At 39.5% G+C, this 12246-nt stretch overlaps 1 protein-coding gene across 1 annotated transcript in view; it reads left to right on the top strand.

The window, feature by feature from the left end:
- The window catches only part of C12H12orf42 (chromosome 12 C12orf42 homolog), a 105547-nt gene extending 93803 nt beyond the window's left edge, over positions 1-11744 (top strand). Inside the window, 5 exon segments of the mRNA XM_058309121.1 lie at positions 8555-8757; positions 10613-10650; positions 11342-11538; positions 11541-11631; positions 11633-11744. Of these exon segments, the coding sequence (XP_058165104.1) occupies positions 8555-8757; positions 10613-10650; positions 11342-11538; positions 11541-11631; positions 11633-11744 (641 nt within the window).
- The last annotated feature ends 502 nt before the right edge of the window (positions 11745-12246 follow it).

Below are 12246 nucleotides of genomic sequence, written 5' to 3'. Positions count from 1 at the left end.
GATGTTTTTTATTAAGTTGAGAAAGGTCTATTTGATTCTTAGTTTGCTGAAAGTTTTTATTTTATATCATAAATGGGTATTGGATTTTGTCACATGCTTTTTCTGCATCTATTGATATGATCATATGTCTTTTCTTCTTTAGCCTGTTGATGTGATATATTGCATTGCAGAATTTTCAAAATTTAAACTAGTCTTGCACACAAGGAGCACTTGATTGTAGTCTATGAATCTTTTTATACATTGTTGCATTCAATTTAAACATTTTGTTTAGGACTTTTGCATCCATGTTAAAGAGAGATATAGGTCTGTAGTTTCCTTCTCTTGTCATGTCTTTATTAATTTTGCTATTAAGGTAATGATGGCCTCATAGAATAAGTTAGGAAATGGTCCCTCTGCTTCTATTTTCTGCAAGAGAATGTAGGAAATTGGTATCATTTCTACTTGAAATATATGGTAGAACTTACCAGTGAAATCATCTGGGTATGGTGCTTTCATTCCTGGAACGTAAATATTTCAAATCATGTAAGAATTATAGGCTTATTCTTTGATCTATTTTTCCTTGTGTGAGTTTTATAGTTTGTGTCTTTCAAGGAATTGGTCCCCTCCACCCAAATAATAAAATTTGGGGACATGGAGTTGTTCATAGGATTCCTTTATTAGTCTTTGTATGTCCATGGACTCAGAAGTGATGACTTTCCTGTCATAATTTTATAATTGCCTCTTCTCTTTTTTATCTTGGCTAGCCTGGCTAGGGGGGTTATCTATTTTACTGAACTTTTCAAAGAACAAGCTTTTGGTTTCATTGATTTTTCTCTTATCATTTCCCTATTTTTAATTTCATTATTTTGCTCTAATTTTTTATTGTTTTTTTCTTCTTTATTTTCTTTTAAATGTTATATTAAAGAAAATATGAGGTTCCCGTATACCCCCCACCCTTCCCACATCAACAACCTCTTCCATCATTGTGGCACATCCACTGCACCTGGCGAATACATTCTGGAGAACCGCTGCAGCACATGGACAGTGGTCCACATTGTAGTCCACACTCTCCCCCAGTCCACCCAGTAGGCCATGACAGGACACACAACGTCCAGCATCCGCCCCTGCAGCACCACCTAGGACAACTCCAATTCCTTATCTCTTCTTCCCACACCATATCTCTTCTTCCCTCTCCTGACCATCAGCAGACACCATGGCCACCCTCTCCACATCACTACTACAATTTTTTCCCTTACTAATCACAATAGTTCCCCAGCAGAACACCAGTAAGTACACTCTAATCCATACTCTATTCCTCCATCTTGTGGACCTGGGATGGCTATGTCCAGTGCCCCTCTACATCAAGAGAGGGTTTAGATTCCACATGGATGATGGATGCAATTCTCCTGCTTGTAGCTGTAGGCACTCTTGGCTCCCTAGTGTGGTGGTTGACTTTCTTCACCTCACTCTAATTTTAATTATTTCTTTTAATCTTCATTTTGTCATTACATTTGTACTTTTTGTCTTCCTAAGCCCTCTTTTTCTGCCTTCTCTGGTTTCAGTTGAGGTTATGATTGCATTTTCTCTTCCTAGTATACACATAACCCTTTAAAAAAAAAAGGTTTTAGTGGTTTCCCTAGAGTTTGCAATATACATTTACAACTTATCTGAATCTACCTTCAATTTCTTCAAATAGTGCAAGTGTTTTGTAATGGAGTATTTACAATTCCTGCCTCCCACATCTTATGACATTGCTGCCATTCATTTCACTTATCCATAAAAATTATTGCAAGATACATGGTTACAATTATTGCTTTAAACAGTTATTTAGATTGATTAAAAATAAGAAATATAAAATATTTTATTTTATTTTTATTTATTCCTCCTCCAAACCATTCCTTTATGTTGATCCAAGTTTATGACCTGTATTTTCTTTTGCCACAAGAACTTCTTTTAACATTTCTTGCAAGGCAGGTATGCTGGTGATGAATTTTCTTGTGTTTTTTTTTTTTTTTTCTTTTTTGGTCTAAGATAGTCTTCTTTTCTCCTTACATTTTGAAGGATAACTTCATTGGATATAGAATTATAGGTTGGTGGATTTTTCTTTCAACACTTTAAATATTTCACTCCATTATCTTTGCTTGCATGGTTTCTGATGAAGTCTGTTGTAATTCTTATCCTTGTTCTATAAGGAAAGTATTTTCTTTATTCTAGCTTCTTCCAAGAATTTTTCTTTGTCTTTGATTTTCTGCATTTTGAATATGATAGGTGGCGTAAGTGTTTTTTCTTTTGCATATTTGTGGGGTTTTGTGGGTTTTTTTCCCCTTTTATGCTGCTAGCTGTTCTTTAAGCTTTATGAATCTGTGGTTTGGGGCTTGATGATCTTTATAATTTTGTAAAGTTCTAAGCTGGAGTTACTTCAAATATTTCTTCTATTCCATTTTCTCCTTCTTTTGGTATTCCAATTATGTTTCTGTTACACCTTTAAAAATTATTCCACACTCCTTGGATATTCTGTTCTTCTTAATTTATTTCAATTTTTATTCATTTTTCTCTTTTCATTTTCATTTGGGAAGTTTCTATTGACTTATTTTTAAGGTCACTGATTCTTTCTTGGCCATGTCTAATCTACTGATAAGCTCATCAAAAGCATTCTTCATTTCTGTTACATTGCTTTTGATTTCTAGGGTTTCCTCTGTTTCTTTCTTAGAGTTTCATCACTCTGCTTATATGGTAGGCAGAGTTACAGAACATCCATCTGTATCTGTTTTCTGCTTTTTCCATTAGAGACCTTTACCATTTCAACCACAGCTATTTTAAATTTCCTCTCTGATAATGCAATAATCTGTGCCTTATCTGAGTCAGGTTCTTATGTGTGGTTTTCTCTTCAGACTGTGTTGTTTCTTTGTTTTTTGGCATGCCTCATAATTTTTGTTGAAAGCAAATATGATGTTTCTGGTAATAGGAACTGAGGTAAATTGATCTCTAATGAAAGGTTTTATGTTAATCTGGCTAGGAGTTGGGAATTGTTTAATATTAGCTATAGTTTAGGTGCTAGAGGCTTCATGTTTCTCCTCACTTTCATGAACCCTCTTTACTTTGGCTTTCCTAAGTGCTCTTCATCAGAGAAAGCCTGTGTCTTGCAACCATTTCAGTGAAAATCTACTGTTATTATACTGGAGTCCTGTTGGTGTAATGGTAAAGTGTATAGGAAGGGAAGCATTCTCTAGTCTTATGATTAAATCTCAGTCTTTTAGTGGGCCTGTGCCCCTGGGAAGAGATCTTCACAAATGTTTCTTAGCTTTTTTTTTTTTTTTTCTTTTTTCTCTCCCTTAAATGAAACAGGAAGAGTAGACAGGTCTAGGGTAGGAAAAATGCCCTGCTTTCAGTTGAGATAAGGTTCTGGTGCATCCTTTCGCACTGGCTTTGTTATGGCAAATGCTCTGGACATATTTAAAATGATTACTCTTCTCCTTCTCTTGTTAGAACCCTGAAGGGGTCTTTCTCAGAACTTCTTGAGAACTTGGTAGAATTCTTTGAGTTACAACTAAAGTGTGGGGTCCCCCTAAAACTGTAGACCCAGTAGTTTCTCATTCTTAAACTACTACACACTCAGCTACAGCAATGTATTTGTATCAGTTGATGGCCCCAGAGACTTCTGCTCCAGGTGAGCAGATCTTGATATAAATCTCTGGATTCACTTGTCTTTCCAGATTTATGGGTGAAGTTTTGCCCTGTAAACTCAGTTCTCTAATGGGTCCAAGAAAAATGTTGATTTTTGTCTGTTCATCTTTTTCTTGCTGTAACTATAGGGATGTTATTTTCCAAGTAGTGTAGATGTTGAAACGGAAATCAGAAGTCCACCCCATTTATTTCTCACATTATTCTAATTTTACAGATGAAGACAATCAAACCTATACTTCTCAGCTGTCAGCCACTATGCAAAACTACTACTCAAGTCTAAGTTGCTGTCATTTCTCACATGGATGACTGCCAGCTGCCTTCTAACCAGCTTCGATTCTTGTCCCCACTTGATCATCTTTAGAGGGCTTCTTCAAGGGTAAATGCTGCTCCCATCGCTTGCCTATATGCCATCTTTAGTGGCTTTTCACAGCACATTGGATAACCTACAGCTGCCTCCCCTGTCCCTTTCTTTTCTTCTCACTGCCCTTCAACCACAGAAGCTGCTGTCTGTTCTGGGAACACATCTCAGCTCTTAGCCAGGCTGCAATCTCTTTCTCCCTACTCCTTAAATGATCAAACCCTTTTCAGCCTTCATGTTGGTCTCAAATTAAATGTTCCTTGCCTTTATAGGTTTCCATCTATATTTCTCTGTCTCAGCCCCTAGTTTTTTTCCTTAATATCATTCACTACAACTTCTAACCTCTTAGTTGTGAACCTATTTTTGTAATCTTCCCCAGTAAATATCATGAGGGCAGGGATCACACTTGCTTATTCTTTTGTATCCAGCACCAAGCACTGGTCAAGGTGCACAGTAGGCATTCAATACATATTTTTGAATGCAGGAATGAATAAGATGAGGCAAACTCTGGAAGATAGATGGAAAATATCTCTTTTTCCATTTGGGTCCTTACCACTGAAAGAGGCCATTTCAGAGGTATAGAAGAAGATAGGAAGGAGCTTTCAGTAACAAGAAAAACAGCAACAACAATAATAATAGCAGTAACAACTAAGGCTTTCTGAGCTCTTCCTATGTACCAGATATTATTCTCAGCCCTTGTTTATTAACTCATTTAATCCACACCCCAACCTCACATCGTGAGTACTATATTCTAGTTTTGTAATGGGGAAACTGAGGCACAATGCACTTAAATCACTTGTCTTAGGTAACATAGCGAGGAAAAGTAAAGCATAGACTTCATCCAAGCAGTCTGGCCTTAGAGTTTGTGTACTTGGCCACTAAGCTCTACCACCTCTCAGCACTTGAAACATCCCAGATTCCTCCCCCAGACTTAACCTCCTTAGTTTAAAAATGATTCTCATGCCACAGCTAGGGGAAAAAAAGGTGAGTGTCAGGTTGCAGACTCAATTCAATCCCATAGAGTGTCTGCGAATATTTTTAAAAAGAGTGACATTGGAGTTTGGGGTATTAATCAAAGACCTACTTAAAGTTTATGTTTGTTTTTGGATAAATAGGAGATGAAATCAGTTAGTTTTAGCTAGGGGCAAAATGAGTTTGGAGGCTTGTCTTGTGTGCCCCATTCTCCCTCTATAACAGTTGCCGTTGGTCTTTGTTAACATGAATATACTGAAGTTAGAAGTCAAAAGGAAAGAAGAGACAGAATGGAGACTCATATGCACAAGAAGTTAGCTCTTGAGCGGCACCTGTGGGGAGGGGGTGTGACAGTTCTGCGTCACCCTAGGTCAGTATCTCGGTGGGTAATGGGCCAGAGTTACCAGGTTTGTCTTTTGCTATTTAATAGGAAAGGAAGAAACCAGCATCTGTCATGATTTTTTTAGCTATTTTGCACCTCAGAGGTAAAGAAAAATTGCTTCTGGAAAATACATTCATATCTGAAGTTTCCTTTATTCTACCTTGAAATTGCCTGCCTGCCACAATATTATTTTAAACAAAACTAGCAACAGATGGAAAGACCGCTGATGGAAATAAGAGGCAGAGTTGTCTACCTATTAAAAGAACTTGAACATTGGGAAGAAATTTTTAACAAACAGCAAGACAAAAACAAGTGGATTTATAATGAAGTACCTCAGTAATTGGGGAACATTGGACCCTTACATCAGTAAGCACTTGGAGAGATGGCCTGAGGATGCTGTTAAGAAAGTGGACTTTGGTAGTAACTGGTCTGTAGGTTCAAATCCCAGCTTTGCTATATTTAGTCACTGGGCCTTGGGCAGGGCACACAACCTATGATGGCATTTCCCCATCATACGTACATTTGAAATAATGTTGACAGCATTTACTGCATGGCACTGCTTTGAGGAATAATCGAGTTAAGACACACTCAGACTGCCTGGGCAGGGGTCAGTGAACAATACTTGTTAGCTGTTATCTTTGTAGAAGTTTGCCTCCTTGCTTTATCAACCTCAGTTCACAGCCTTCACACCTTTCCTCCATCACCACTGGCTTTGATTGTGTAACAGGAAAACAAAACCCCCTCAATTATCCAGTTATTTTAAGACCTGGGTGCCAATCCCAGCTTCTTCAATACTTGACTAATGCAATGGACAAGAGGCTTACACTCTCTGAGCCTTGACACTCTTCAGAAAATTAAGTAACCTGAAAGCTGTGTGTGATCCCTCACAGGGATTATTGGTATGAAAACTAATAAGATGTGAAGGAATCTGTAAGTTGTAGAGTGGCATCTCATGCTGATTTCTGAATTGACAGCTCTCTGTAGAGAGTCACCCTGAGAAGGACATCATTGGCTTCACGGCTCTACCACTTTCTTGAGTATGTGACTGAATACAATTTATAACAGGACCTGAGGTCTCTAATGAATGAATTAGACCAGTGGTTCTCTACCCTGATTACACATTATAATCTCCTCCTTAAGATTACAGCCCCCCAGGTCCCACTAGCACTGATTGTTCAGAGGCAGAGCCAGGCAACTGTACTTTTTAAAGTGTTCCAGGTGCTGTCTAATGTGCAGACAGAGTTGGGAAATACTGAATTAGATTCAAGAGATCTGGAACCTAACAAAGAGCACTGGACTTTTAAGTTACGAACTATGGATGTTGGCACAAGCTCTATTGCTATGTGGGTAGGTAAATTTTACAAAATAAAAAAAAAATCAGATAGCCACTGGAGATGGCAAAAGACCTTTCCATTTCCAATAGTCTCTGTTTGGGAATGTTTAATGACAAAACAGCTGGTTATTCCATTCAAGTCAGACAACCTGGTAATTGTAGCTTAGAAGGAACCTGAAATGCATTCAAGGGTCTGTGAAACTGAGTGCTGATCTGCTGTACTGATGTCTATTTTGCTATTAATCAGCTGGTCACTTTAGTCTCAAATGGTTGATTCTATTCACCTGGATAACCTTTCATCATTGGGGTAGTACCTGTTCTAACGCAAATGAGGAAGAAATATTAGTTGAATAACTAAATAAATAAACATGGTCATGCTTGTCCCTACATATGTGGTTGCTCTGATAATTATTACCCAGAGAAATAAACATATATATATATTCCCATGTAAACCTTATTTTGATACATAATAATAAAAATATTCCTCAATATCTATTAAATATTTTCTATGTGCTAGGTACCATTCTAAGCAATTTATATGTATTACCTATTTTATTTCTTATAATACCCCAGTGAGGAAGTTACATCCCTATTTTATGATTGAGAAACTGAGGCAGGGAAAACCTAAGGAAATTTTTCTAAGCTTCACAGCTATGGTTGGCAGAATCAGGAGTGAAATCCTGATCACGGTGTTCCAGAGCTTGCACTCACACCGCAGTCATGATACCTTATCTTAGAACTGAGTCATAATTCATTTTTTATTTACATTGAAAAGAGAATCTCAGAAAGAATTGGATTTGGTAACAAGATAAAAGCAAATGAATCTTAAATCTTCTTGTCGCCTTCATAGCATCCTACTTCCCCAAGAAAGATGGCCACCTTTTCAAGTTCCAAATTTACAAACACACACACGCACATATTTATATCATCTATCAAATGTTACAATCCAGATAATGATTCTTCTCTGTTTTGGTAATCACCCCCCCATAACCAAACCAGTAATATTTGGCTAATAAGCCTGTTTTTCTTCTTAGATACCTTGTTAAACTATCTTTTACTCTCCTTTTCCTCTGGCCACCATCTGAGACAGGGAAACCTGGCATTGTGCCGCTTTGTTCAATTTCTTTGTTGGGGATCTTCTCTTATGTACTTTCTACCAAGGAGTTAGTGATGTAGATATGAATGGTCACAGTAGCTGTCAGTCTCTCAATGAAGTTGAGGATTACATAAAGGAACCCACATCGACTATTTGACAAGGATCAAAGTGGAATGTCCCCCTTTTCTCTGGGATTCTGACCACATTCAGGCACCTTTGTTAAGCTCCGGAGATTGTTTCCTACCTCATGACACTGCATCAAGGGGAATATCTTGAGCAGTTAAGACTGAGTTGTGGGATTGAGAAACCTGAACTCAGGTTTCAGCTCTGCTACTTAATATTTGTGTGACCTTGGAAAAGTTACCTGATCTAAGACTCAAACTAGCTATGAGTCTGTAAAACGGAACAGATCCTGTAAAATGGAACCTGCTAGATATGATTCTTTTGAGAACTGAAGGATGTGATGTGTTGAGTACCTCAACATGGCTTGCACTCAAATGCATTGTCAGCCTTTTGCCCCCTTTCCTCTCCTGTCGCCTCCACTTCCTCTCCCACTCAGGTACCCAGAGCTCTCCTGCTGCCTTTTTCCTTTCTGTTTGCTCAGGGTAGAAATATGAAACAGACAAACAATCCACATATCATCAACAAACAAACTATCAGGATGGATGCCTGATTCCATCCTTCATGCCCTTAATTTTGTGGGTGCTCTTGAAGTACATTCTTGCAAACTAATATGTTTACCTTTTAGAGTATATCCGGAAAAGACTCAGGAGCCACTGACACAGAAGAGACTTCTTTGTACCAGCCAGTACTTGTTCTCCAGTTATCCTGCTGTAAGCACAGTTTCTTCTGAAAAAGAAAACTGTGTTGAAGGCAACCCCTCCTTGACTCCACCCAGTCAAAAGGGCGAGACCTCCCTGATCTCAGTTGGCAGAAGAGAAGTGAAGAAGAGGGTCAGAGGAGGGCCCAGTTTCTCATCTGTAAACTAGCAATTATTACTACTTGGAAGAGGTCTTGTTGTTAGAGCAGTGATAAAAATAAAGTGCTTGAACATGGTGGGACTGAGCGATGTTGTTGATGATTGTAGCACTGGTGGAGTTTATGGTACTGACATTTAGACTGGAGAAGAGAAAATGTAAAGAAACAATACAGAGCTCTGAGTATTCTAGGAGCCAATATGTCGAAGAAGGATTACACTGATCTTTTATGCTGCACTTTTTTAAAAAAGGGAACTCTTTGGGTAGATTTTGCTCTAAATATTTGTACAGTTTGTTGGAATTGACCAATAGAAAAGAGAGAATTTTCCCTCACTACAAAGAACCTTCTTTGAACTAGGGGTGCCAAAACAGGGTGGGAGGCCTTCTACCAGAGACGCTGTGTCAGAGACTCCTTCCTTTTGGGGAGGGTGGTCCTGAAGGTTGGATGCTGATGGTACTGGAGGTTAAGGTGTTCTGGGTCCTCCTGTGTACAAGGCACATGCTACATACAATCTGAACATACATCTTCAGTGGTGATCCATACCATCCCCCTCTGAGATAGGAGCTGTTATTTTTCCTATCGTTTATTCAGATGCAAACCTTAGGAGGTTCTGTGACTTTAGGGCTGGAGTCAGGATTCCAGCTCCCTATTCTGATACCAGGCATTCCTACTTGAAGACTAAATATAACAATAATAGATCTTGGCTATTGATGCATTTACTGTGTGCTAGATGCTTTAAATGTCATCATGTGCTTCCCTCAGATATCCAAATAGTTTGATTTCTTCACTTCCTTCAGGTATTTCTTGATATGTCACCTACCCAGGGATATGTGCATTCATTTGCTTATTTATTAGTCTGTCTCTTCCTTCCTGTCCCCTGTTCCCAACTAGAATGTAAGCTCTGTAAGTACAGGGATATTTCCTGTTTTTATTCTCTTCTGTATCCCCAGTATCTAGAATACTGCAAAGCACATAATAGGTGCTCAATAAACATTAATGAATGAAAGAATGAATAAACTTTATCCTATTAGCAACCCTGAGAAATAGGTCATTCAATACCAGTTTCAGATAAGGACAAAGAGGTTTAGGTCTAGTGATGTGTCAGGATTTGAATCTATGATGATCTGACCCCAATTAACCTATTACAACACACTGTCTCTCGAAAACAGTTTTTGTTGTAAAATGCATCATTACCAAATTGCATTTGGTGAAGGAATTCCTATTCTTTGACTCAATACAGAGATAAGTGTATTCTACCTAGGTGAAATTCTATTGCTCCAAATTCCAGAGCCATATCCATGTTCTCTGGTGGAATCTACTTGCATTGAATCTTGATTATAATGAATGGGTCATCTGTTAAGACTAGAAATCCAAATCAACAAATAGCTATTAAGCATCTAGTTTTCATAAAGCAAAGTGCTTGGCTCTGTGAAAGCTTTTATTTACCTGGAAATATTGAAGTGCCATTCCACCGGCATTTCCAGGAAATAATTCTCATATTGGAGAATGTGATTTGCTAAAAATATTCCATTGCTTGACTTGAGTATGTTCTGTTTGTGGTGGGAGATGCCAAGCACAGACCTGGTTGAGAAATGGGACAGTGTGGGCTGAATGGAACTGAGTTGTTTTGAGATAGGTTGTCTCCTCCTCCCCTGTTTTATATTCACCTTTAGTAAGGTACTGTGTGTTTTAACTTTTCTATGTGTTTTTAAATTTGCCAATGGCCCCGTGGGATGTTCCAAACATTTTAGACATCAAATTGCCACTCAAAGCTTTTTAAAAGCTTGTAGAAATTTATAGCACATAAATTTTCTGAATTCGCAACTAAAGAATTTAATTTATGTATGTCAATGGGCAGAATTCCTCAGGTAAGAATTTCAAGATGACCTTTTACATGAAAAAAAAACACCAGATTTGGTTGTGCAGAAAAAGGAAATCAATCAAACCTACCATTATTATTATTGTTACTATATGTGCCTATGTGTGTGTGTGTGTTGAGTAGACCACAAGTCAGGTTAATTCATTGTTTGTTTTAATTTGCAGATGGTTTGCAAATTCTAATAACGTCCATAAAGTAATATTCAGATTTTTAAAGTATCAGTTGTGAGTCTAAATAGACTGTAGATCTGATTGCTTTGGTATGATCTCTAACCCCAATCAATACATATCTATCACAAAGTTTCCCCAAATATTTTGAAGAGGAGGCCCGGTTTTAGCTACCAGAGTTTCTGTTTTCCTCTTCAGAAACTTTGTGATATCAGTTTTCCTTACACTAAGCCTTATGAGGATTCTGTAAAAAAAATTTCGTGAGGAGGAGATTTCAATTAGCAGTAGCATTTTTATTTTCTTAAAGAAGCGCGGTGAAGCATGCGAGGCTCTTTTCAGCTGATGCTTGGCTGAGTATGCTACAAACGCTGACTTCTCAAACATCCGTTTCGCCAGTCCCGGCTGGCAAATTTCACACACTCCGCCCCGCCGCCACCCAGCTCCACCCACCCCCACCCTTCTGTGCCTTCCAGGTCCAGCGTGAGACCTTTTAGTGCCATCGGCCCCTGCAAGGGAAGCCGAGCCCCTCCGCCCAGCACAGCGATTTGGGGAGTTTCTCGAAAGCCGGGCTGGAGGAGAGGGTGGCAGCCGCCTAGGCGCTCTGGCGCACCCAGCTTCCCAGAGCTGGCTCCTAGGCACGCCCGGAAATCCCGTCGGATGAGGCGCAGTAACCATGGCACCGGGGATGCTCCCCAAGCAGCCTCATCCGCCGGGGAAAGGGGGCGCTGGGCACACACCTCCCTCCACAGCAATCTGGCCGCAGCGCCCTTTCCTGTGCTTGCCCGTGCTTCCACCCATCTCCCCCAAAGACTTGATAAAGGCTGGCTCCTCTCCCCCCTCGCGCCCACCCCCGCGTTTCCATACGGCTTGTTCACAGGCCCCTCCTTGGCCGGGGGTGAATGCTCACTTGCATTGACCGCTGCGAGGGAATTGTTCCGCGAGTGCTGCCCATCTTCAAATCAATGCCTGCCCAGAACAACAGAGAGGGCCTCAGATGTACTGGTTTCCACAGGACCATTGTTAGGCTTTTGTGAGGCATTTTTGAACCTAATAAATAATGTCAAAAGTCTCTATCGCAGCCAAAAATGTTCCTTTTGAAGCATTTCTAATAGTATTTTTGTTCTGCGGTGTCTCCCAGTGTTGCAAAGAATTTGTGCCTCACAATAGGGATGGGGTACCTCGCGTGCCACTTCGCAACGTGCCCCCTGCGGTTGGGAGCACTCCTCTTTGTCTGGCTCTCACAGGTAAACGTTTCACTTGCCAACTTCGGCTCTCCTTTAAGGATGTTTTCTAAGGCCCTTTAGAATTTCTAAACAGGTTTGCAAAAATATAATTGAATGTCTGTAATGTAATAGTTAACATGAAATTTGATTACTCCCGTTGTGCCCAGGGGAATTCTTGAGGCCACATGAAGATTT

Source organism: Dasypus novemcinctus, chromosome 12 (assembly GCF_030445035.2).
Source record: "Dasypus novemcinctus isolate mDasNov1 chromosome 12, mDasNov1.1.hap2, whole genome shotgun sequence".
NCBI lineage: Eukaryota > Metazoa > Chordata > Mammalia > Cingulata > Dasypodidae > Dasypus > Dasypus novemcinctus.
The sequence above is the reverse complement of the archived record's forward strand: the minus strand, read 5'-3'. Positions and strand labels throughout refer to the sequence as shown.